At 47.0% G+C, this 26,815-nt stretch overlaps 2 protein-coding genes and 1 long non-coding RNA gene across 5 annotated transcripts; 2 read left to right on the plus strand and 1 right to left on the minus strand.

Moving 5' to 3' along the window:
• On the minus strand, positions 1-26,384 carry LOC308675438. Of its 3 annotated transcripts, none has more exons than XR_014028117.1 (4): positions 25,964-26,384; positions 17,446-17,590; positions 9,466-9,639; positions 1-561 (listed from the first exon to the last, which is right to left on the minus strand). It is a non-coding gene; the product is annotated as an uncharacterized lncRNA (long non-coding RNA). The 3 variants fall into 3 exon arrangements; XR_014028118.1 differs by lacking the exons at positions 17,446-17,590; positions 25,964-26,384 and adding exons at positions 14,330-14,491; positions 14,587-16,242; XR_014028116.1 differs by lacking the exon at positions 17,446-17,590.
• LOC308675381 (methanethiol oxidase-like) lies at positions 1,464-14,077 on the plus strand. Its single transcript, XM_081340674.1, has 12 exons — positions 1,464-1,591; positions 5,411-5,464; positions 6,169-6,281; positions 7,690-7,875; positions 8,100-8,220; positions 8,802-8,984; positions 9,474-9,652; positions 11,103-11,181; positions 11,672-11,793; positions 11,900-11,992; positions 12,298-12,416; positions 13,109-14,077. Exons 1-12 carry the CDS (start codon positions 1,588-1,590, stop codon positions 13,269-13,271), a joined length of 1,416 nt encoding a protein of 471 aa, XP_081196800.1. The 5' UTR covers positions 1,464-1,587; the 3' UTR covers positions 13,272-14,077.
• Positions 18,439-24,892, plus strand: LOC308675583 (methanethiol oxidase-like; the record flags this gene model as incomplete). The annotated part of the gene is made up of 11 exons (XM_081341025.1): positions 18,439-18,481; positions 19,205-19,282; positions 19,615-19,727; positions 21,089-21,605; positions 21,875-22,057; positions 22,483-22,661; positions 23,147-23,225; positions 23,464-23,585; positions 23,836-23,928; positions 24,142-24,260; positions 24,441-24,892. The coding sequence occupies 11 exons, from the start codon at positions 18,439-18,441 to the stop codon at positions 24,601-24,603; spliced, it is 1,689 nt and encodes a 562-aa protein (XP_081197151.1). The 3' UTR covers positions 24,604-24,892.
• Positions 26,385-26,815: the final 431 nt, after the last annotated feature.

Raw genomic sequence — 26,815 nt, forward strand, 5'->3', positions numbered from 1 at the left:
ATAATTTTCAGTTTTAATGGATGTCACTGTGCAAACTCCACCCCCACCCCCCATGCATTTGGATCAATTTTATTTTAAAGTATTTTAACTAGTAAACAGAGTAGCATATTCAAATTAAATGTACTGGGATTCCATAAACTGCCAACCATGCCCTGCTAAGGAGCATGTATCTCACACAGAATCATATGACTAATATTTTCTTTCTTCAAAACCTGCCCATTATGGAAAGTTAGCATACAGTGAATAACATATAGTAAAATGTGTTTTGTTTCAATTAAGTTATCAAGAATTGGAGAAATGAAGAGCTGCCTATCCATCCACCAACAAATTGAGCTAACTACTGCCATCTACTCATCAGCATAAATAAATCACTCAGACCCATTTAAATGCACCCCTGTAGTTCTTTAAATTCTTATGGCGTTGTGTAACTGGTCTTTCTCCTTTTCTCTTTAATCTTTTCCTCCAGTCCAATCTCCTCTTGTTTCTTTTCCTTTAACTTGTAGCTTGAAGGAAGGGCCTTCTTTTCAGCTGATGTCAATTTCTTTGTAGAACAGTCAATATCTGAAAAGCGGGACAAACATATAGTAAATACATTCTATCTGGCTGCCAAGCCAGTTTGAACTTTACCATTTCTGTTTGATTGTAGAGATTAGCATGAAAGGGTTCACAGATCCTGTTAAGTGGAGGAGAATCAATATAATATACTTTAAGGGTTGTTAGCATACGCAATGAAAATTACACAGATTTCATAATCTTCACATAACGGTGTGAAACAGGTTTGCTTCGGTTATACAATTTGTCCTTATTTTAGCAGAAAAGAGGAAGAAACTCAAGAGGATGCTGAAATCGGCTAATGGCATTTTAAAAAATGTAATCTGTAACCTCAGCGTTCACCATAAAAAGTACGTGGTCAGTGCAAGATTTTACAAATCAAACAGAAAAAGAATACACTCAGAACAGAGCAAACCTGACCGATTACTCACCAAATCTTATTAAACATTTGCTTATTTGGGCTTTAATTAACAGTAACAAGGGAAGAAAGGCATTCCTAAGGGTACTTTCAGCTAAAGAGAGACAAAAATCATCCCCGAAATGCACTGACAGTTGCTTGACAGGAAAGCAAATGAGTTGCCAGTTCTCCGCTGCCTGCCAGCTTCAAAGCTATACTTGTGTCAAGGCTGTGCTGGGCGCCGACATACTTTTTGAAACACCACCTCCAGCTAAGAGTTTTCTTTGCACCTTCGGCCCCAAACAGAGGAGGATTTTCTGCCTGACGAAGCTAAAAGATGAGGCAACCAACTATTGACAGGACAAAGAACCCAGATCTTTCAAGAAAGAGACAAGAACGAGCAGCTAACAGAATCAGGGGGAAAGCATGGGATTTTTGTACTGAAAATACAGCCCTCCCCATCTGGAATTGCTCAGCAGTTTGCAACAGTCCTCCTCCCAACACGCCTCTTCTCCACCCACTGAAATACACAGATATATGTTCCTCCGGAAAAAGCCCTGCCTCTGGTCTGGAGGATCCCCTTCGTTTGTCAGAACTCTTTGGAGGGAAGAGAGCAGGGATAACCCACGTCCACCACCATGGGTAAGCCAAAACAAGACAGAGGCCACTTTCTTTTACTCAGCTGCAGAAACGGCCATGCTTTGTCCAGGATTTTCTGCGTAGTTCAGACTTTCCCAATTTGGGAGCTCAGGAAGAGATGAGGATAATTACCGTATCACTTCTGCAAGTTGGGGAAAGCCAGGGATGCAGTGTTTAGTTGCAAACGGCTTGATAGGAGACCGCATATCGACTTTTTAAAGTACAAGTATTACACCTCAGGGAGTTCAGCTTTTGAGAGGCAAGGCGCCAGTGAGATTTCAGAACTTATGCTCTTTAACAGAATTTCTTTCTTAGAGGTTATGGTCTGAGGCAAAGTCCCTAAAAATCCCCATCGCTAAGAAAATCCGTCCTTAGTGCGATAGGATACCAATAACTCACACACGTTTACTTCCAAAGTTGTATACTTGGGAGTCTACTATTTGCAACAGCTTTTATACATAGAATCATGCTTTTTCACAGTCTGACCATCTGCACTTATGCTTGGAAGGAAGCCCCTTGTTTTCTTTGACAAGCACTTCGGCTTAGCACACGTAGTTCCAATTTCATCTGAAACTGGTTTATCTGCATTTTGGCATTTTTTTTTAAATTTCGAAACTTAATTCCTTAATTCCTTTACTTCTGATGTCTTGTGTCCTCTAGAATCTCCCGGCCACTATTGTACCAAAAAAAAAATTCCCCAAAAGGACAGCTTCTTCAGCAATGGCTAAGCAAGGATAGGAGGACCCTGTCATTAGCAGGAAAACGTGTACAACGTCTCTCCAAAAATTTCACATTTTATCTCTCTTAGTTGGGGGTCAAACAGCTCTGCAGGATATGAGAATGGGAGAAGCTGGTCTAAAGAACAGCTCTGAATACTATTATTGTATGCAATTCTGTCTTTCTCTCTTAAGAGACTGCTGTTTTGTATTAGGAAATGATCCAGAAGGGGTGGGGTGGGGTGGGAAGCAGGAAACCACTTTCAAAAATTGGAGAGAACATCAGGTGCTCTTCCCAGTTTCCCCCCCCCCACGAAAACTGTGAATAAGGAAAAGCAACTGCTCCGTAAAAGGTCTTACATGGAAACACCCAGTGAGATTGGTTTTTGAATAAATACGTATAAGATTATGCTGTTTATATAAGCCTTTAGTAAAGAGAAATGAGCATTCAAGCAGAGAGTTGTACAAAGGTGGAAAAAAATGACTTGTTTAAAGTACCAGTCTACAGAGGGAGCGAGCAAGCGCTGAACGCCGTGCCATCTCTACTCAACCATGCAATTAACTAGGTGATTTTAGGTCTGTCCATCGCTATCAGCCTGGGCAACCTCACAGGGTTGTTATGAGGAGAAAAGAAATGGTCAAAGGATTGGAAACCCTCCCTGGAGTTGATTCATAAATGTGCCCCCAGATGTTCCAGAACAATTCAAATTAAATGTGCTCCTTTGAGTCTGCTTTGACATCTGGCAATCACCTGGACAAGTCCCTGCAGTTCTCTTGGCGGTATTTTCCCAAACGGCTTGCCATTTTCTTCTTCCTATGGCTGAGAGGGAGCGACTGGCCCCCAGTCACCCAGCTGGCTTCATGCCTGAGTCAGGACTCGAACTCAGGGTCTCCCAGTTTCCAGCCAGGTTCCTTAAACCCCTTCACCCATCTGGCTCTTGACCCTGAGTTAATTTAAATTCGTGCTTCTAACTTTCTGAACCTTGGTTTCCTTCTAATTTTGTTAGCTGGCTTGAGAACTTGCTTAGTAGAAAATGGGCGTATGTAAATTCAATAAATAAAATCTGATAACCCTGACATGGGCTTATGCAACAAGAAAGCTTTGTTAATGAATTTAAACAGGAAGAAGTTGGAGAGAAATTCCCTCTATACTGCTGGTGTTCCTGATCTGCTCAAGATGGGTAGAACTTGAGTTTCTAAAAAATGAAATGTATTAGCCTATTACAGCAAAACCAACTGAACTATAAGAGGAGCTAATAATTCAATTTATGGACTGGAATCCTTTCGATCAAGGTATAAGTACTATACAGAGTTCTGGCAGTCAGCAGATTAACAAACTACATAATGGATATATATTCATATAACAGAAATATATCCTTTGAACCTTTTAAATTCCACCCCATGCTTACAACAAGCTCCATTCTCTACAGCTAAACCCGCACATACATTTATCTGACTCTCCTAGACAAGAGTCGTAGCTGAAGGTTTTAAGATGGCATTTTCCCTACTCCGGTATCCACTCAATCAAGTCAAATAAGCCAATTAATATGGCTACTTTCACTGCAAGATAGACTCAGGAGACCTGCTCTAACTCAGTTTCCAGAAAAATTGATCACCCACATCTACTTATCTTGCATAAGCTTCGATTAGGAAGTCCATCCAATTTAAAACCCATAATTTATTAGCAGCGCCAGATTAAATTACAAAAATAGAGAGACAGAATGCAAAGTCTGCAGCCAACTGTCTTCTGGTTACTTTAAAAGTACAGTGGCTGGGTTTATGCAATGCATTAAGCTATGGGTTGTTTAATTCGTAGTTTGTACAATGAACCTTTATCGACTAGTTTGCAGATGCTAAGCCAAAGCCCAATAAAATAAGGCAATCATAGCACAATGAACTGTAACTCCAGCTGTTGTTATGAGGAATTTTTTCTTTTGTCTGCGGTTTAATTTGTTACCTATTAAATCAAATAGGCCAGTATGGCAAATCACGGCTGTATTGCTCTGTTGCAACAGAATCAACAAAAAAAATTTGTGTAAAAGACCCAAGAGTTTACTTGAAGGCTGCGTGCTGGGTTTTGCAAGAAGGGAAGGCTTTACCCCTGACCTCCAGGTATGGAAAGATAAAGCAGACAATGCAACATGAAGAAACCAGTGAGGTAACTAGGTGAGGCAAAATCTGGGACTAAATCTCCAGCCTCAAGAGTGGGATATTGGGCAGTTTCTCCCTTGGGTCATAAAAATGACCAGCTTCCCAGGATCGTTGGGAGTAGAGACTTGTCGGGAATTTAGAGAGTTAAGTCCCAAACTTACCGAAGGCATCACAAACGGACATCCTCAATTGTTTTGCAATCACCCACCAAATGGTTTGTGGGCCTGCCCCACCACTTGCGTGACAGCAGCAGCAACTGGGCAGTTGCTCAAGTAGGCTTATGAAACATTCTTCCACTCTTCATGCCTGAAAATAAAATTTTATGACAAGGGAGTGTTCAGCAGCGCACAACTTTGCTGCAAAATTCTTGACTAAGCCCAGGGCCAGAATCTTTCTCTGAGGAGGCCAAGTGAGTCCCCTCAGAAGGTCCCGCTGGAATTGCTCCGCCGTGCCGTTTCCCCTCTCTCCCTCCGTGCACAACCAGCGTTAAACATGGGAAAGGCACGTTAAACATGGGAAAGGCACGCAGCTACAGCTCCTGAGCCAAACCGACCCACATTTCCCCATCCTAATTTGCCTTCCATCCAAAAAGTCAAACTGAGTCAGGAAGTCCTGAAGAAGACAAAGTTCATCCTGCTTCGAAGCCAGGAAACCAGGGCATGCGATCCTGTTCATTTTACTTAAATAATTTGTTTAAGATGCACCACGCAGTTTGTGCCAAAAAGGTCTCAGCAGCAACGGGGAAGTATATCCTTGAGGTCATGAGTGCTAGCAACCTGAAATCTTAAAAGACTCACAAGAAGCTGAATTCAGCCCTAGAATTCCCCTATCTGAAGCTACCGAGAAATTTATCAGAAAAGCCACAATCAAAGCGACACCTTATTTCCAAAGCATATCCTGAGTTGAATGTCCTCTGTGCGTGTTTAACTTTCTTCCTGTCCATTCTGAATTGCAGCAAAGTGCGGAGAGTGCGGGCCGGGATACAAAACCCCCCTGGATGCAATGAAAGGTAAGGGGATACTGCACGGATTCACTTAACAACTGTGGCAAGGAAGGTCGTAAAACGGGGCAAAATTCTCTTAACAACCTCTCGCTTATCAACAGAACTGTGAGGCTCAGTTGTGGTTGTAAGTCAAGGACTACTTGCAATCAAGTTAGAGAGCAAAGTTGGTCAAAGGTTTCGCTCATAAACAAATATGCTTTATTAAGAACTAAGTAGCTCATCGCTATCCCGTTTCTGGCTGTAGCACCTAGAGGCATTAATTAATAAATTGGCCAACATAACCTCCTTAGGGACGCGGTGGCTCAGTGGGTTAGGACGCTGAGCTTGTTGATCAGAAGGTTGGCAGTTTGGCGGGTCGAATCCCGAGTGCCGCGTAGCAGAGTGAGCGCCTGTTACTCGTCCCAGCTTCTGCCAACCTAGCAGTTCGAAAGCACGTAAAAATGCAAGTAGAAAAATAGGGACCACTCCGGTGGGAAGGTAACAGCGTTCCGTGCGCCTTTGGCGTCTAGTCATGCCGGCCACATGACCACGGAGACGTCCTCGGACAAGCGCTGGCTCTTCGGCTTTGAAACGGAGATGAGCACCGGCCCCTAGAATTGGAAACGACTAGCACGCACGTGCGGGGGAACCTTTACCTTTTTTTAACCTCCTTATTTAATTTCTCCTTCCTTTTCCTTTCTGTAACTTACTCACCTTTGTTCTTCCAAAAGGGCCACGAGAAGAGATCGTCTACCTGCCTTGCATCTACCGAAACACCGGAACAAGAAAACCAGATTATTTGGCCACTGTGGATGTGGACCCCAAATCCCGGACTTACTGCCAAGTGGGTTTAATTCAGTATCTGGGCTCAAATCTCAGCTTCAGAGCTGGTTTATCTTAACGATAGCTCAGTATCCTAATAACTGCAAACGGGACTGCTTTCCTTCGAGCAGAGTGATTCCCAGGAGAGGGAAGCTATTTTGGGATAACTTGATATCTCTAAACGCAGCACAGATAGGATTCCTCGTTTTTAAATGCTTAATGGTGGACCTTTTGATTCACAGGGAGGAGCTGCTGCTTTTCTCTCACCTTTTCAGCAAAACTATTTTAAATCTCAGAATCTGAGCCCACCTGGGCCTCCAGATGACTCTTTTCCCATCAAGCCTTAGGGCGGGGGGGGGGGGACAGGATTCCCAAGATGTAATGCCACATGATCAGGAAGAAATTGCTGCCCAATACAGATACTTCGTGGTTCCTTCGGAAGCTGAGAGTAAAACGGTTCTCTTCCCTGCGGTCTGTTGGGAAGTCTCAACCCTGCAGCTGCCTTTCCTTGCTGCCTAAAATTCCAGTTGCAGAACATCTCCTTTTGGAACAGATGCCATCTCTTCCTTCCTGCTTTCCTTGGTCTCTGGATCAGTCTGAGGTTGCAGCCCCTCAGGATTTATCCAGGCCCACCAGTTGATCTTGAGCAGCTGCTCAAACTCCACGGACTTTCCCTGTGGACCACACTTTCCACGGTTATTTCGGCAACACTGCCAATATCTGAAATCCTGTCTTTCCTGATCGACAAACCCATTTCCTAATCCACACCTTTGCCTTTACAAGGGGGGGGGAGAAGAAAACCCAAAGGTCTGCATTCCAAAAAATGTTGTCCAATAATTGTGGCCCAAACCCCCTTTCAAACAATTTGGAAATTGGAAACCGGCTAGGGTTCCTGCAGGCTTTGGGACTGAATAATGCAGGATTGTAAAAGAAAAATGTCCACAAGACACTCACCCATCCCCACCCCAGTCTCCATTGCCCAGCAGTGCGTCCTTCCAGTAAATCATGTGGTTAAATCGCTTGTTTGCTTCTCGGGGCGAGCTGATTCAGTTCAAGTCCAGTTTCTCAGTCTAAGGCAGTCTCTCTAACCTTGCCAACTTTAAGACTTGAGGACTTCAACTCCCAGAATTCTTCAGCCAGCATTTCAAGTCCACAAGTCTGAAAGTTGCCAAGGCTGGAGACCTAAGGGGTTGATTAAAAATAATTTGGGGGATGGGGAGAGAAGAGTAAAGGGGCAGAGCATTACAAGACCTTAAATTAAGAGCAGAAATAATAAATAATAAATTTTCGGCTAATCCCCGTTCAGAATGATAAGGGAGACCAAGATCCAGCTGGGGGCTCCATTCCCTTCTCCAGACAGGGGAAGGAAGGACCGTGAGTCCTTGGAGGACCTGTCCGTAAGGACCCAAACGGGCTCTGTCACCCCGCAGGTCATCCACCGCCTGCCGATGCCGAATGTTAACGATGAGCTGCACCATTCCGGATGGAACGCCTGCAGCAGCTGCTTCGGAGACACCACCAAGAAGCGAAACCGTCTCATTCTTCCCAGCCTGATCTCGTCCCGGATATACATAATCGACACCGGCACCAACCTGCGGGCCCCCAGGATCCATAAGGTACACACTGGGCCTGGCTAGTGCTGAGGGGACCTTCGGGGACCCCTCCATAGGGGGCTTCACAAAACCATCTTCCTTCTCTTCCCTTTGCAAGCTTCTTTCGCCCTCGGGACCGACACGTTTCTCACACCGCCCACCACTGGGCAAAGCTAGGATGGTGAAGGGCTGGGTGTGTCTGCCCGCGGTCCGTCTCTCCATCTCACCGGCATCACCTTGTATTGCAGGTTATTGAGCCCATTGACGTCTACTGGAAGTGCAACTTGGCAAATCCTCACACCACACATTGCCTGGGCAGTGGTGAAATCATGATTAGCACCATGGCTGACCCTTCTGGTAACGGAAAAGGTATGCCTTTTTTATGTTTGTTTTTTTTAAAAATTCTGCCTTTATTATTGCTATAAATCACTCAAGGTGGCCGACATATCTAATACTCATGTGTCCAATCACACTTGGCCAATAAAATATTCTATTCTGTTCTGTTCTGTTCTATTCTGTATTCTGTTCTGTTTTGTATTCTGTTCTGTTTTGTTCTGTATTCTGTTCTATTCTATTCTGTATTCTGTTCTGTTTTGTTCTGTATTCTGTTCTATTCTGCATTCTGTTCCATTCCAATTCCAATTCTACCTGAGAATATTTGAGTGGGAGAAATCAGATGGGAGATATTCTCTAAGCTTGTCTCGGCTTTGTGCAATCTCTGTGCAGTCTCTCAATGGCTCGGGGGGGGGGGGAACGGTGCCGTTTGCCCTCTGTTCCAAGAACACTGGGAGAATTTCTGTTCATTGAATGCGCTGTCGAATGCTGTCTTCCTTCTAAGCCGCTGGAAATCATCTCAAGCTAACACATTGACCTGATAAAGAGTCGCCTTGTGGTAAGGTGGGTGGCAAATAAATTTAATAAATAAATAAATGTTTTGTTTTCACTGGCAGGGGGTTTCGTGCTGCTGGATGGAGAGACCTTTGAGGTGAAGGGAAACTGGGAAAAAGGCACCAAAGTCCCACCGTTTGGCTACGACTTCTGGTACCAGCCCAGGCACAATGTCTTGATGAGCACCGAGTGGGGAGCGCCCAAGTGCTTCGCCTCTGGGTTTAACCCAGCAGATTTGGAGAAAGGTGAGAGAACGGCCGCCTGCTGTCCTTGCTTCCAAGAGGCAGTTCCACAGGCACTGCGTAGCCTCAGATCAAAGAAGCCAGCCAGGCCGTTGGGTCAAAGAGAAGCTGGTTGGAAGTATCTTCCATGGTCCAGAATATGGAGTTGAGTTTCAGAATAAGGACTGGAGAAGAAATAGGCGAAGCTCGGCAGGGATTGAGGTCTGAGGGCCAATGTCATGGAGGCTCCTTGCTGCTCTCTGAGCTTGGTCGTTTTTTGCAGACATTTCATTACCCAAACCAAGTAACATGATCAGTGCTTGTGAGGTTTGCTGCACCTGCTCCTTCTAGCACTGGTGATGTTACCTGTTGGGTCATGAAACATCTGCAAGGAAACAACACAGCTCAGAGAGCCCCAAGGAGCCCTCACAGCGAGCCTATTGCTAACCAAACCCTGCTTTCCTTCTTTTCTCAAAATAATCCTCTCTTCCTCTCTCACACCCACCTCCGAAGGCTGCTACGGCGGGAACATCAACGTGTGGGACTGGACCACTCACAAATTCATCCAGACGATCGACGTGGGCACGAACTCCATTCCGCTGGAGATCCGATTTCTCCACAACCCGGATGCAGCCGAGGGATACATTGGCTGTGCTCTCAGCAGCGCCGTCCACCGTTTCTACAAGACCCCGGTAAAAAAAACCAAACCAAACGAATAATTACAGCAGAACAGAGTGAAGAACAGTCTCTGGGAAAAGCCCACAGGCACACAGCCACCATTCCAGAGCCTTGGTGGGTGTGGTAGGCCCCACTCCCTAGAATTGTTAGGGTCCTGAGAAGTACTTGTTGCTAAGAGAGCAAGGCACTTTTTTCCCCATTTTTTTAATCCCATTTATATCCCGCCCTTCTCCGAAGACTCAGGGCGGCTTACAATCTAAGAGGCACAAATCAACGTGCTTAGCAATAGCCTTCATTCTATGTATATGCCTGCTTATTAGGGCTTTCGGGGGGCCCCAAGCGCCATTTTTTACAAAGTCAGCTTATTGCCCCCAACAATCTGGGTCCTCATTTTACCTACCTGGGAAGGATGGAAGGCTGAGTCAACCCTGAGCCTGGTGGGACGCGAACCTGCACTAATTGCAGGCAGCTGGTGTTACTTAGGGAGGCATTAGCCCACTGCTCCACCATGTTTTGGGCGAGCTTTCCTTTGCACTTTGGAATGCAGAAAAGCAACCCCAAAATGCTATCCAGCTAACATTTCCTTCGAGTTAAACTTGACTTCCAAAGATGTGCATGGAGCTTCTTAGCAGCATGGATTTTTTCTGGGATTTATTTATTTATTTATTTGGTCAATTCTCCATTTTAGTCTCTACCCCTTAGGAATTTTGGATGGTACCTCATCCAAAGCACACAACAGGTCTGAGCTTCCTGAAGTCAGCCAAGGTCACCTGGGTGTGCCACAGCTGGGCCACCCAAATTCCATCGTATCGCAAGTAGGAGTTCCTGACTCAAGGCTTGCCAAGGCGTGCCTCTCGGCCACCAATTCACCCCTTCCGGGCCTCCTGGCGTCACCAAACGCTGATTTGTAAGTGCAGGTAGTCCTCGGCTTACAATAGTTCATTTCGTGACCGTTCGAAGTTGCACTGAAAAAAGTGACTTCTGACCATTTTTCATACTTACGACCGCTTGCAGTGACCTGGGGTTACGTGATCCCCTTTTGTGACCTTCTAATCAGCAAATTCAACGGGGAAACAAGATCCACTTAATAACCGTGTTACTAACTTCACAACTGCAGTGATTCACAGAGCCAGGGTGGCCAGAAAGGTCATAAAATGGGACAAAACTCATTTTGGGCTCACTTGTGGTCGAGGACAATCTGTAATGAAAAAGAAATCCAATAAATATGCCTCTTACCCTGTTTTTTTTTACTCAGGCATGCACTGCCCGGAGTTGTAAGACAGTGGTAATTAATAAACATAATGAGCTAATAATTGCGTTATCTCTAACCTGCCTCTTTGCAGGTGGTTCTTAGGCACGAATTGCTAAGCTGACCTAAAGGCACAGGTGAAAGGTTGCCGCCTCTGTAGGTGGGGCTATGCCAAGGGTAACTCCTCCCCTTCCGGCTGTTTTTTTTTCCTTCAGGAAGGAACCTGGGCAGCAGAAAAGGTGATTCAAATTCCGAACAAGAAGGTCGAAGGATGGCTTCTGCCGGAAATGCCAGGCTAGTCCAGCAAACTTTATATTGATTGTTTTTGTGATTGATCCGAGTTGCCTTGCACCACCACCAAGAACTTGAAAACACCGCCATCTTGCTTTGGAACTAAATTCAAACTCAGTATAAACTTTCAGCATCTCATCTCCTGCTTTTTAATTTACTCCTTTAATCGTTTATTAGAGGATTCAGGGAAAGCCGTGATCTTCGCAAGATCCCGTATTCCGTTTCATGAACATGGATTTTGTAGTGGCAGCTGCAGAAGAAATATGGAGTCGTTGCGTAAAGAGTGCAAGGTCGTGGCTGAGATGTTGCTGTCAACATCTCAGCCGTGACTTTCAACACAACTTTACTCAACCAACCATGTAGCCTTTACGCAACAAGTCAATACTTCTGTGGGATACTTGCAAATCTGCTACTGGCCCAGCTGGGAATTTGGGGAGAAAGTTGGTGCCTCCTGTAACTTGCTGCCTCCTGTTAACGCAAAACTCTCCTGTAGGTCTCATCACCGATATCCTGATCTCCCTCGATGACCGCTTCCTGTATTTCAGTAACTGGCTTCACGGAGATATCCGCCAATACGACATTTCCAACCGTCGGAAGCCCAAGCTGGTGGGACAGGTAGACACAGGGGCAGGGAAGGGGTGTGTGTGCATCGCTGCTGGGGGTCACTGACTCTGCGGGTGACATGGGACATCCTCACCCAGCTGTGTCTTTGCCCATGCAGGTGTTTCTGGGAGGCAGCATTGTCAAAGGGGGTCCCGTCAAAGTGATTGAAGATCCAGAACTGGATTGCCAGCCGGATCCATTCGTCATCAAGGTGGGTCAAGACACTGGGGCCCTCCCCACTCCTGGATTATTTTTACTTTTTTCTTCTTCTTCTTCTAAACTGTCTTCCAAAGAACGTCTCTGTCTCTCCCTCCATTTCATTTTCACATTTGTGCAAGGGATGTTCAGCTCCACAGGAAATTTCACGGCCAAACCATCTTCGCAGAAGAGGGTTGGAAGGGACCCTGGAGGTCTTCAGGGGTGTCCAAACTTGGCAACTTTAAGACTTTAAGCCTTGTCCGCCTCTTGGGCAAGTCATCCCAAGTTCAGTCATGTCCGTTTTCTCATCCTTTGCAGGGCAAGAGAGTTCAAGGTGCCCCCCAGATGATCCAGCTGAGCCTGGATGGAAAACGGCTGTACGTCAGCACCTCTCTCTACAGCGGATGGGATAAGCAGTTCTACCCAGACATGGTCAAGTAAGACGGCCCCTCCTTCGCCTTCTTCCTTTGCTTATCAGAAGCAGCAACAAAGCTGGGTCTTGAGACAATTTCCTGGGAAGATCCGCAGGCAGAAATACATCTGGAAGTTATGTGGTGTGGTTTTTGAAGGGACGCGGTGGCTCAGTGGGTTAGGACGCTGAGCCTGTCGATCAGCAGTTTGGCAGGTCGAATCCCGAGTGCCGTGTAACAGTGAGCGCCTGTTACTCGTCCCAGCTTCTGCTAACCTAGCAGTTGGAAAGCACGTAAAAATGCAAGTAGAAAAATAGGGACCACTACGGTGGGAAGGTAACGGCGTTCCGTGCGCCTTTGGCGTCTAGTCATGCCGGCCACATGATCACAGAGACGTCCTCGGACAAGCGCTGGCTCTTCGGCTTGGAAACGGAGATGAGCACTGGCCCCTAGAGTCGGAAACGACTAGCACGCACGTGCGGGGGAACCTTTGCCTTTTTAGAATCGTTAGGCCTTCACTCACCATTAGCGTGGAATTTAAAGTGACGCCCTAAATAAATGTAAAAGGCATTCCTTCTTTCAGCCTAGGGAGTTAGTTACGTTTGTACGTCTGCAGCGTCAACTTCCAGAGTAGGGAGAATCTGTCCAGGTTTTGTAGCTGTAGTTGTTCTCAAAAACGCAGTGTGAAATTCTGTTTTATCTTTCTTTTTTTCCCCCAGGGAAGGCTCGGTCATGTTGCAAATCGATGTGGACAGCCAGAAAGGAGGCTTAAAAGTGAATGAAAAGTTCTTAGTAGATTTTGGGAAAGAGCCAGACGGGCCAGCGCTGGCCCATGAGATCCGCTATCCGGGTGGCGACACCACCTCCGATATCTGGGTCTAACGTCTGGCTAACCAGTTTTTCCTTCAGCTGCAGCTTCTTCCTCGCCTGCTTCTGCGTGCAGTTCCCTCCGGATGGGGTATGCCTTGGTTCTGCCACAAGGGGGCGCTCACACATTGCACCCACTTTGCTGTGACTCGATCTCAACCCCCGGGACTTTTGACATGGGATTTTTAAGTATCTCTGCCTTCCCGCTTTCGCCCCGCTTTCCCTACTGCATAGCCAGGGAATTGCACACTTTTACTAAGAAGGAAATATTTTAGGCAATAAATTGTGCCCACAATTTTCTCAGGGAAGGCCTGGGAGCATGAAACCCACGTTTTTCGGTCTTAATTCCTCCCGTAGTAGCAGAGGAATTAACAAAGCAAATGATCTTATCACTTGTGTGCAGGTAATCCTCGACTTACAGCCATAGCGGGGACCAGAATTGTCATTGCTAAGCAAGGCAACTGTAAAGTGAGTCGCACCTTTTTTGTCATGTTGCTAAGTGAATCACTGCAGTTCAATCCTTAATTGAGTTTGGCTTCCCCCACTGACTCTGCCTGTTGGAAGTTGGTTGGGAAGGTCGCAAATGTTGATCACGTGATCCCAGATGCTGCAACCGTCGTGAATTCATGCTGGTCGCCAAACACCCAAATTTTGATCACATGACCAAAACCACCAAGTGCAAGGATTAGTCATAAGTCTCTTTTCAATGCTGTTGTAACTTTGAATGGTTGTTAAACAAACGGTCGTAAGTCGAGGACTATCTATATTTGGAGCGATACAAACTCATCCCTTCTTTCTTTGGCATGTGTGAAATCCTTTGATTCAGAAGTTTGTGATTTAATAAGCAACATTCTTGGAACCTCCTAGCGTTACCTCTAGCAAAAGGCTTCAGAAATAAAATAATGTATTTCTTATCTTTGCTACTCACTGTTCCTTTTTAAAAAAAAATAAATTGATTTTCAAGAGCAGTGTTTTTCGCCTACCCAAATTTTCTTCTCTTCGTCTCCACCCAAGTAGACAATTGTGCAGTAACAATGAATAGCCACCAGCCATCACAAGCCATCAGCACTCACCCCTGTGGCCATAGCATTAAAGGCAGGTGGCAAAGGACGGGAATACTCCGTTTCTCACGAAAAGTGTGAAGCTGAAACCCGAATGTCTGTAGCCCAGGGCTCCCGGCCTCCCAGCGGTGTTCACACTTTCGTTTTCAACTTTGAAGTCTCTAGACCTTTAATCTACGGAGAAAAAAACAAAGCCAAATAAGTAGTAATTGCCCTCCGAACCCTTAATAGGAAGCCAGTTTGGTTCCACCTTCAGTAGCTTAACAAACCTTTATCTGATATGCTGACAGTCTTCTCCAGCACCAGAGTTCAAAGGCCTCCATTCTTTGGCGCTCAGCCTTTCTTATGGTCCAGCTTTCACTGCCATACATTGCAACTGGGAAGACCACGGCCTTGACTATACGCACTTTTGCTGACAGGGTGATGTCTCTGCTTTTTAGTGTGCTGTCTAGATTTGCCATGGCTTTCCTCCTTTGGACTACAGGTCCCATTAGCTGGCCTTGGGGGGGTGATGGGGATTACCTCTCTTGCAACAGATTGTCCTTCTGGTTGGTGGGTCCTCTCCTCCACCTAAAATTCAAAGCTCTTTTTCTGTTTTTTATTTGCATTTTCTCCACCTTCACAATTTTGCCAAGCAGCCCTTGGTTTTATTTTGAATTTGTTATTTTTTTTCCAGTCTTTTTTTTCCTCTAAGAAAAAAACAACAACAACCCAGGACTGATTTGCTTTGCTTTGCTTTTCTAGGGATTCTGCTAAAATGCTATAATAAGAGTTTCTGATACATAGTGTCTTGCCCAGTGAAAGAAATGGACTCAAATTTGAAACTATTTCTTCCTTTTTCTATTACTGGAAAAAGGTGTCCGATACATTTATATCCCCATCACAAGGATTTTAATAACTTTTAATGAGACCCCTTCTCAATATTTTCCGCCATGTTGCGTCTTCCAGATAGGGGCCTGCACCATTTCAGACAAACGTCTAGGGAGATTCTCAAGTCATCCTTGGTCACGGTTGTCCCAAAGGTGCTTTTTCAAGAGGCAACTGGACTTCATTTTTCTTTGAAAATAAGTTTCGCTTCTTCAGCTCTGACTGGATGATGGGCAATGGAGGCCTATATATTCCTTGCAGCCAGACGGTCATTTGCATTCTTTTAGAGCAGGGGGTCTTCAAACCTGGCACTTTTATGACTTGTGGACTTCAACTCCCAGAATTCTGGCTTTTGCTGTCTGTGCTCCAATTAACGGTGCTTATTCCGATCCAAGACGCCGGCCATCAAAACCAGGCACTGCTCATTTCGACACAGTTTCCTTCCCGTCAAAGCGTATTTTTAAGTTAGAAAGGGTCATCTCTTCACCTGGCTGAATGTCCACATCTGGGGATGGAAGAGCCCCCCCAAAAAGCTAATTGAGTCCCATGGTTAAGGTACTGGGTTACACTCTAAGTGGGTTTTAATGACGGTGAGTTCCTTTGCTAATGTGTGAACTGAATAAAAGATAATCCCAACACGCCGAAGAATGGCTGTCAAGCAAATGGTTGCATCCACTCTCCTGTTTAGATTTTGACATTGCAGGATAGTCTTCATTTTAGTTGTAGCAGAGATGCTTAATCAGGTAAAATCAATCGTTAATCATCCCGAGCAGCAGAGAGTGGAGGCAGGGGCAAAGCCTAGCCAGAATGGAGGTAATAATCTACAACTGGGGGGAATGAGGATACCGAATGAAGACGCTGAGCTCTTGAAAAGAAGCCGAGCCACAAGAGAGATCTCCAATTTTCTCAGTTTCATGCCCTCACGGTGCTTTTCTGACTTGACTTTCTGGAACAGCAAGTCTCTCGCTTGAGTTTCCTTTCCCCTCTTCTAATCAACGCAAAAAGTGCTATTATTTCAAAATGCAGCTATAAGATGGAAGGTAAGTAAATATCTGGGCTGAGGCTTGATCCACCAGGTTTGCTGGACCCAAATTCTGAGCTTTCCTGGGGACTTGGAGAAGAAACCGCCAATTCTAGCTCCTCAAAAACCTTTCCTTTACTCCAAGGGGCCGATAACGTGCAGGCAAGGCCTCCGTTCCTTTCGGGAAACCCTCCAAATCTCCCCATTCGATTGAACTTTTCAAACCTCGGTGGTCGTCACCTGAACCTCACATGAAAAACTCTAAACACACCTTCACACCTGCCTGGATAGTTGTTTCACAGAATAGTGGTCTCCGCTGTTGGGATGCTAGGCAAAGGGAAGATGGAGTGGGGAAATCAATTTTCTGTCTCTGATTGAGAGTGCATGGACGGCAGAGACCACATCCGCTTGCAGACTTAATACGTGTGTGAACATCTGGATTCAAGGGCGTGGTGGGATCTCAGAACTTGCATGCACAACCCAGCATGTTTCAGCAGGGGTCTCTTGTGTGGCGGTTTAACAGGTGGCCAATAGGCTATTCTCAATGTGCCCCGAATGGCATTCACCTTTAGAATCTGGACTTCCACAACGAAGTTGGAGAAGCCAGAAAACCAGAAGGGGTTATAGGGCTTCAGATAAGAATCAGATCAGGTGTAATTAAAAGGCTGCGAGAAGAAGTCGAAAGCAGATGTCGTGGGACCTCGTGCTCTGAAGAGCCCCACGGGGTGTGGAATCAGCTGGCAGAGATGGGAGATGGAGGGAGGGTGGCTTGGCCCGCTGGGTTTTCAGGGATCAGCTCTTTCGAAAGAGCTGATCCCTGAAAACCCAGCGGGCCACGCCACCCTCCCTCCATCTCTGCCAGCCGATTCCACACCCCGTGGGGCTCTGCACAAGCTCCTTCCGGAGACCACGCCTTCTGCCTACACCCTCTGTGCCAAGACTCACCGTGGCTTTCCCGGGTTATATAAACCGCCTGCAAACAACCCGGGGAACGTCAGGTGTGCGAGTCCAGGCAGAGCAGAAGAGAGAGAGAGGGGAAAATGTTCAAGCATCAGACGAAGGATGCTCAAGGGGATCTTCCACAGATGCCAAGCAAAGGTAAGAAGTCATCCCTTCTCTTGCCTCCTGAATTCTCCCCCAATGACGCCTGTCCCCAGCCTTCCTTAAAGGACCCATGTCGCCCTTGCAAAGGTGGGGTTACACCCCACAATCTTCAGAACAAACAGGAGTTGGAAGGGACCTTGGAGGTCTTCCAGTCCAGCCCCCTGCTTCAGCAGGAGACCCTCTACCGTTCCAGACGGATGGTTGTCCAATCTCTTCTTAAAAACCTCCCGTCATGGAGCCCCAAAATTTCTGGAGGCAAACTGTTCCTCTGATTAGTTGATCTGGGGATAATAAAATAACATAATACCAGAGTTAAAAGGGACCTCAGTGGTCTTCTAGTCCAACCCCCCCCCCCGCCCCTTGCTCAAATGGCTGTGCAATCTCTTCTTAAAAAAACTCCGGTGTTGGAGTACCCACAACTTCTGTATATATGCATTCTGCCTAAACTCAGGACAGCAACCTTTTCAACAGGGACGAAGCCCTAATTCTTCAATCTCCAATTATTGCCATTCCTCAATCACTTTGACTTTGGGAGACGATGCTCCCTCCTCCGATTTCCCATTCTTGCCACCCTCCGCTTCCTGCCTTCTTAACCTGCAATGCAACCAAACTTCTCTTTTCCTATTTCACATATTTTTATCGGGCTCCTTAGCCAAAGAAGCTTCCAGCAATCAATATTTGCGCAGGCCAAAGGCTTACAATCTACCAAAGGAGAGATGAGCTTAAGTCTAGCATGGCACGCAAGGAAAAGCCACCGGGAGGGAGAAGGAAAAACACAGGGTTTGTTATTTCTTAGTTACAGATCTGTTTAAAATGTTCTTTCTCGTAAGTAGGAGGGAAGCAAATTCCCAACAATGAATTTGTTTCAAGCTAACGAGGAGGGCCAGGCTGGTTTATGAGAGGAGAACAAGGGGAGCTTGCCATGGGTCCCCCTTTCTGAAACGTATTTTTGTCAATAGTCGTGAGGCAAATTATTTGGCTGCTTCCTGATTGGTGTGTCTTATATCCTGTCCTAGAAACGTCATTGATGAAGAGTAGTATGGAAATTGGTGGCTTATTTTCCTCCTATTAATTAGCACCTGAAAGGAAGGGGGTGTGGAAAGAAGGAAGACATGCATTATTGGAGCTGATGAATGGTACTGACAGCCCTGTCAAAAATATAGCCGCCTTACGTAAGACTTGACCGCCAACGCAGTCCGGCTTCTTCCTTTCAGCATTCGAGCAGAGTGTGTTTGCCACAACAGCAGCAGCAGCCGAGAAGGAGTATCATGCACGCAATCAGAGACATGAGTTTCCACAGCAGAACAATTAATTCACAGGCAGGGATGAGCAATGAATTAGATAATGGGCTTATCAAAATAAATGGGGGAAACGAAGCAGCCAAATCATGAGATAATGAGCTGCCGTTTTGTTTCTGCCAAGCCTTTAATTTAATGTTGTGATGAGTTGCTACCTTTGCCTTCCTTAAGGTGCTTGACTCACAGGAAGTCCTCCCCTGGCTGGGCCTGTGCAGCCTTACCAGGAAGATCCAATGGGAAATTCAGACAGATAAGGCGATTCCACCGTATGGTGAAGCTCCATTAACAGAATCTTGCAGGTCTGAAAGTACCAATCTTCATAGCCTGAGAATTTGGGGAGGGTCCCTTTTGAGACTCTTGCTTCATCCATTATGCAGCCGGAGGCTATGCCATCTCTTATCTGGCTGTTCCCCAGGCACCATCTCTTCCCCACATACCAGCGGACGGTCAACTGCAGGGAAGTTCAGCCACGCCAGGGGGCAGTAGGAAGATCCTTTGGCTCAAGAATATGTCCAGTTTCTTCTGATTGGTCCCCTCAGGGGTGTCCTTCTCTCTCCTGATGCTAAGTTGCTCAACTATTCTTCTTTCTTCCTAAAGAAGGCGGAGGAGGAGGAGGAGGTGAAGGATGTGGCTGTCAGGGTCCCGGATATCCAACACCCTTGGATGCCATGAACGGTAAGTATGAGGGAGCCTCTTTACTTCTGGATGCCCGGGAAGGGCAGTGCAGCTGAGGTTGGGACTAGACAGAGCCCCAGAGATGAAGGATGGGTTCACACTGCATATTAAACTGCTCATTTGGACCATGGAATGTGGAACAAGCTCAACATGGGCGATGAGCCATTTGGTGAGGGACAACGGATCTGGTATTGGGACTCTTGACCAACCATCCATGCGCTCCAATCCCACAGATCCAGGAAGTGACTCAGAGTACCACGGATTGGCCACTACCGCTCAATGCGCTCAGCCTGGCCTGATGCAAATAAAATGTGGGGTTTTCTTCCCCTTAGGCCCTCGGGAGAAGCTGATCTACGTGCCTTGCATCTTAACTGGGACTGGGGTCCAGAAGCCCGATTATCTCGCCACGGTGGACGTGGATCCTGAATCTTCCAATTACTGCCAAGTACGAGATTGCTTAGTTCTTTGGGATGATGTTGCGAACGCTTGTTCAGCGTCCTTTTCCTTGGGCTTCTCTTTAACACAACTCTTGATTGGTGGCTGGGCTAGAAGTGGAGTAAGGCTGCATCAAATTCATCAGGCTAAACTGTGGTTGGTTTTAACCAGTTTATTGAATAAGCCAATGGGTCCTGGGTTCCACGGCACACTAATCCAGAACAAACCAATTGTGGTGCAGCACAGCGTTCCTAGTGAACTTCGGCAGCTTCTTAAAGAGAAGCTAAGGGTGGCGAACATCCTTTAAAGCTGGCTCAGGAATTCTGGGAGTTGAAGTCCACAAGTTGTAAAAGGGCCATTATCCCCCACTTTAAAGGTGGAAGCAAGAAGGTTTATGCCCTCCTTGGTAGGCACAGATGTGAGGAGAACGGAAGGCTAGTCATTTCAGGCCGAGGCCTCGAATCCTCTTCCCTGAACTTCTCGACTTTGGTTGGAAGAGAAGCTGTTGCTTTAGAATGCGTAACCATCACTGCAACCATGATACGCAAGGTTGCAGAGCTACAACAGGCCTCTGTTTATGAAAGTGCAAAAAGACAGACTAACATTTACCCAACATGTTCAGACACATTGTCAGTTTCTAAAACACTTTTTGCTAATTACTAGAATCCTGACATCGAGACCTGGGAATAATTAAGTTAAATAAATTAAGGGAAGTCCTTCGTTCTAAGCCCAGCAGAGCTCAGCAGCTTTCGGCTTCTGGACTGGCTCACGACGTTCTGTTCGTCTGTCTCCTGATTCTCCCGAGGCAGATCTGCTTTTTTCAGAGTTTTGTGTCAGCAGAGTCATAGCCTAGATCCACGCAGCACTCTAACTGGATGCAGCTGAGGCTGGAACCCTCATGTCAGACCTTTAGAAAGCCTGAAGGCCAGAGAGGACCACTAGCTAGTATCGCAGACGCCCATGCTGCAATGCTGCAATAGAAGCAGCGATGCTCGGATGCTGGGTCTGGCCTCCAGACATGCAGGGAGGGCCCTTCCTTGTCCCAAAGGGTGTCAGCAGCTCCCGATGCCCAGGCTGGGAATGGTGGAGCGCTGCTGCGCAGAGGGTGCGTGAGAGATTGGGAAGGGAAGGACCAGGCTGCGTGTTTTAAGGGAAGGAGGGAGAAAGCTGCTTTCTGCCAGCTACAGCCCGCACCCAAAGCCAAAGGGATCTTCCACCCAGCAGAAACAGACCTTTCTGCTAACAAAATTCTATTCTGCAAGCAGCGTCCGGCGTCCAAAGACGCACACAAATCACGAACCCTTTGGAATCCGACAGAGACGCACAACTCCAGGCCAAGAGGTAAATAGTGTGTTTAATTTTTGCCACCAGGTTATTCACCGGCTGCAAATGCCGTATATTGACGATGAGCTTCACCACTTTGGCTGGAACGCTTGCAGCAGCTGCTTCGGAGACACCAGCAAGAAACGCAACCGGCTGATCTTTCCCTGCCTGAACACTTCGCGGATTTATATTGTGGATACCGGGACTGACCCCCAGGCTCCCTCCCTGTTTAAAGTAGGGCCCCCCAAACGCACACCCCAAGAGGGCGCAGTCCAGGGAAATGGGTTGCAAAGGGCTCTCAAAGGACCTAGGAGTGGGTTAAAGCCCAAGGGATTTTATCCTGGTCACTCATCCCTTGACCTGGCCTCTGTAAGAGATTTAACCCAAAATCCCTTCCCACAGTCCTTGACCAATCTCTCCTCTTCTCTTCCCCGACTCTGGCAGGTGATTGAGCCCAGAGAAGTCTTCTGTAAAACCAACCTGGCTACATTACACACCTCACACTGTCTGGGCAGCGGAGAAGTCATGATCAGCTCCATTGGGGATCCATACGGCAATGGAAAAGGTACCGCCGGGCAGATTTGTCTTCCAAAAAGGGGGTCCAGATTGAGGTGCTGTAAGAGCAGGTGTGACTCGGAAGATGTTGGGAGGGAAACCTTTCGCACGAACTCCTCCGAAATGCTGAAATTTGAGTCCTGGGCTCTCTTCCAGGCTGCTGCCATCTCTCGGGCCTCTCCGAGTGGGGCAAACGCCTTCCAGCCCACCCTTCCTGGGAGTCACCCTCACCTGCCCTTTGAATTAATTTGCATTCTGCCCACACACCCCAAATCGCAGGCGGATTTGTTCTTCTGGATGCGGAAACGTGGGAAGTGAAGGGCACTTGGAACCGCCCCGGGGACGAGGCTCCACAAGGATACGACTTCTGGTATCAACCCAGACATAATGTCTTAATCAGCACGGAATGGGGTGTCCCCAAATACTTTGTGAATGGGTTCAACCCTGAAGATCTGAAGAAAGGTGAGATGACAGAAGACTGCATCAGCTTAAAGTCCATCGGGACCCAAAATTTGGGGGGAGGGAGCTAGATTCCAACTTAAAGAAGGCTCCAAGATATCTTGAATGAAGTTGGTGCTGAGGGGGCATTGGTGGCCATCTAGCCCAACCCTCTCGTCCAGCTAGCCTTTCCCCAGAGGTGGCAGCTCAGTTTCTGCTTGGAGGCCTCCAGCATGAGAAAGCCCATCGTCTGTCCCCAAGACGACTTGTGGACTTCAACTCCCATGCTGGCTGAGGAATTCTGGGAGTTGAAGTCCACAAGTCAGAAAGTGGCCAAGGTTAGGGTCCCTTGGTCTAAGGAATTGCTTAGTGAAAGCCTCCATATCCCAGCGGGAAGCATTCCTACTGGCCAGGAGATGTTGAAGCCATTCTTCTCCTTCCCCCTGCAGAGCGCTATGGACGCCGCCTGAACGTGTGGGACTGGACCACCCACTGCCTTGTCCAGTCCATCGATGTGGGCGAAGATTCTGCCCCGCTGGAGATCCGCTTCCTGCACAACCCAGACGCCGCGCACGGCTTTGTGGGCTGCACCTTAGAGAGCTCCATACACCATTTTTTCAAGAAAGAGGTGAAAAAAAACCCAAACCAATTCCTTTCTCCTTTCCCCCCCTCTTTCCATCCGAAACAACTGGCGACCGAGGCTTCAGCTTAGAATAAAATACAGAACAATTGGTTAAAGTGCACCATTGCCAAGAAAACATTATGCTATAATTAGTCTACTATTATCACGATAAGGAAATCTTTACAAACGGGAACCTGAACGTAGAACTGCCTTATTACGCTTCACCTTGTTTCTATCTGTGGTAGAGAAACCACTATAGTTTTGGCCGAAGAACACAGCCAAAAGGTCCAGATGCCTGGCAAGAGATTGGAAAGAATTACAACAGAACTGGGATGAAATTCAGTAAACCATAGAAATATTTCAAATCTCACTGAGAGCAGGTCTTCAAATTAGAAGGCAGATATGGGTAGGAAGTGGAGGAGAGGCTGCAATTTAGTTTACATGGGAGACCTTCGCAGGACCCAACCACCAGCCTCGTGTGTCTATTGCAGGACGGATCGTGGACGGCGGAGAAGGTGATCCAGATTCCGAACAAGGAGGTCACCGGGTGGTACTTCCCTGAAATGCCATGTAAGTAAACAGAGTCCTCATGCTTACGTCTCAGCCCTATAGCTTTGGAGTTCGCACCTTCTGTTCCCAAATTAAGGCTGTTCCGTATCTTTGGAGAATGGGCCGACTACCCCAGGAACTGAGAGAGATCCACATATTTTGGAGAAGGACGATTCGTGAAAAACTGTCTGTGCCGGGATACTCAGCTAATCGAATTCTCTTCCTGACTTTATTCCTGGGCACCACCTCTTCCCTCCAGCATTCCTCACGGACTTCCTCATTTCACTGGATGACCACTTCATCTACCTGAGCAACTGGCTTCACGGCGACGTCCGACAGTACGACATCACCGACCCCCACTGCCCTCGGCTGACGGGCCAGGTGAGCCCCCTCCCACCCAAAGGCCCGGAAATCACGGTTCCTCACTTAGGATCTTTGCAGGCGCTGCTTCTTTCCACCCTTGGAACCAGGATGTTGGGTTAAGCAGAAAGCTCACCCAGGTCTCCTTTATTAGCACCTGGCAGAAAAACACCCACTTCCAAGTACCGCACTCTGGGCAGAGGAAGGTGGCAGCTTGGGGGAGGGCAGACTGTCCTTCGGTCTGAGCTGACCCTCCCTTTGGGCCCCGCAGGTGTTTGTCGGAGGCAACATCTACAAAGGCGGGGTGGTGACTGTGATTAGGGACGAAGAGCTCGAATGCCAACCAGATCCGTTCATGCTCCAGGTGAGCCTCCCTTTTCTCAGAAGGGTTCCGGGTTCGAGACGCGTACGGGAAACGTGATGGGCATAACTGTCAATGGACAGCGTGGATTCTTCCTCCCTTCTCGGTGGGACACCTTGAAATTCTTTCCTATGGCAAAGGAGAGTAAAGAGCCACACGTTCCCCTTTATGGACCACCTACATTTATGGACCACTCCTCGCTTTTTTTCACCTCAGGGGAAGAGGGTCTACGGGGGACCCCAAATGCTCCAGCTCAGCTTGGACGGAAAAAGGCTTTATGTCACCACCAGTTTCTACACACCGTGGGACAAGCAATTTTACCCACAACTGGTCAGGTGAGGCCATCTTGACAGCTTCTTGACAGATGAAGAAAATTCAGAGCAAAGTTGTCCCAAGGAGGGGGGGCCGTTGTTCTCCTTCTTCTTGTGTCACACCTCAGATCAACTCTGTGCCTATTTTTACGCCTCCCTTGCTCAGATACTCTTTTCTACCCCTGAATTCTTCTTCCTTTGCAGGGAGGGGTCAGTCATGCTCCAGATCGACGTGGACACCGAGAGTGGGGGCCTCTGTGTGAACCCGGACTTCCTGGTGGATTTCGGGAAGGAGCCGTGGGGTCCCGCTCGTGCGCACGAAATACGTTACCCGGGAGGAGACTGCACCTCGGACATCTGGGTCTGAGACCCAGCCCACCCTATGCTAAGCTGGCCTTCAGGGGTCAGGAAGTGTGGCAGGGAGCAACTCAAAACCACAGTGTTGTTTGTAGCTTAATCCCGTTGCACCCATTCCCACATTTTCACTTAATCGGTGTGCTAAGTCAAGAAATAAGCTTGCTTGCTCTTCCTTCAGTCGACGCTCGGTACAGAGCTAAGGGACCCACTGGTTTCTTCGTTGCTTTTCTCTCCTCGCAAGCGAGCTCAGCTCCATTCAGAAGTTCCTCTGGATTCCATCGCCCAGGTGCAAAACTGCAGCCGGGGTTTATGCCGTTCAAAGCACTACAGATTTTTGCAAGTCAGCCTTCTGATACAATGCTTGCAAATTGGTGGGGAGCCAATTAAAGCCCTTCTGGCAGTTCTAGAAGGAAGCGAACAGAGGAATTAAAATTGTCATTGTAATAAAAAGTTTTCCTGCTAGTACAGACTCTTGGGAATAACCTTTATTTCAAGCAGAGAGTGCTAACAGGTTGACCTCTGTGGCTGTCAGACAGGAACCGAGTTCAAATCTCCTACCTGCAAACTCGTAGCTAGTATTGTGTGTAAATTCACAGCCGTCGCCTAAAAAATTCGCTGCAGTGCTTCGAGAGGGATCTATAGTCGTCACAGCTTTGCAGAAGAGCGTCTGCACACTTCATCCACAACTGTGCAGAAAGCTGGATGGGAATCAAATCAAGGTCTCGAACATCAGCAAGTGAGGTTAGAACAATCCATCTGATCTGGATGTTATTAACCATGTGGATCTGTAGCAGGCCATCCCTGATTCCATTATGCAATCCAACCTCTGGATAGGTTGCAATTTAGGTAGGAGCCTCCCATTAGGACCTGTTTTTATGCTATTCGAAAAACACCTGTAAATATCTTCACTGTTGGAGTCTTTCTAATTTCCTTTGTCGCTGCTCCTAAGAAGGCATTTGACCCAGCAAATGCCTGGAAATCTCGTCCTTCAATATTTGTGGCTTATCTCCACCATATCATCCTCCAGGTATATGGAAAGTAGGGCTCCCATTATAACCCAGTCCTACCCATAAGCCATCTTCAGGAATTCCAGCCCCCATAACAGCCTTCCGTCAGGCAAAAATTGCCACCCTGAACCGTTCAGACCTGAATAGGGGATGCTTAAATACAGAGATAGAATGTTTAAAAAGGAGTGTTTGCATTACACCCAAGCATTTTTATTTTTCTTGACTGGTCACCGTCAATAGGTAATTATCTCCGTCTTCACCTCCCACGTTTCTTTCTAATCTCACAACTGACTTATCACATAATCCACAATTTAGCAGCCGGTGCCATAGATCTGGTGAGGTGAGATGAAGTTTTTAACTTACATTGTTGTGATCCTTCATGTCTATCCTGGCTCCTGAGGATTGTGGGAAAAAGTCTTTGTGTGTTTTTCTTGCAATGTATTTTGAATGCCTCTGAAGGACCAACGCCGACTTCTTCCTGGGGCTGAGAGAGAAGGACTGGCTCAAGTCACCCAGCCTGGATTTTGAGCCTAAAACAGGGTTAAAATTTACGGCTTCCTGTGGTCTAATCCAGCCCCTTTAACCATTATACCAAACTGGCTCTCCATCCGTGACTTAGGCCAGGGGTCTCCAAACTTGGCAACTTTAAGACTTGTGGACTTCAATTCCCAGAATTCCTCAGCAAAGCTGGCTGAGGAGTTCTGGGAGTTGAAGTCCACAAATCTTAAAGTTGCCACGTTTGGAGATCCCTGACAGGCTGTTAATTAATTTTAGCTGCAGGAGAGGCATTTTCACGGAGCTATCTGTGATCAGCCAATGGATCACAGATCATAGATCATAGCTGGTTCTCTGCTGGCTCTCCTGGTTACCCAGATTTTGACAAACCTCTTCTAGAAAGAACTCTTCTGTAGCCAAGGCTGTTCTTGATATGTTCCAGAAGGCAGAGAAGGAACAAATGCAAACAGCCCAATAAGAGGAAGACAAATGATGAAATACATCAATCTGTTCCACCCACCAGGATATTAATAGCCGGGGGAGGAATTACGTGGAGACTGTTTTCCCTCTTTGTGCACATTACATTTCTATCGTGTCTGTTCTGAAAATGAATGCGCTTGAGTAAGTCCAGCTCAGCTGCACTCAACTTAGGTTCACGGCTGTCAGAGTAGGTTGGTAAGAACACGCATCTCAACCGCAGAAACTGAGGCAAAACATGAA

The sequence above is a fragment of the Vipera berus genome (genome assembly GCF_964194415.1).
Source record: "Vipera berus genome assembly, chromosome: 16".
NCBI classification, from domain to species: domain Eukaryota; kingdom Metazoa; phylum Chordata; class Lepidosauria; order Squamata; family Viperidae; genus Vipera; species Vipera berus.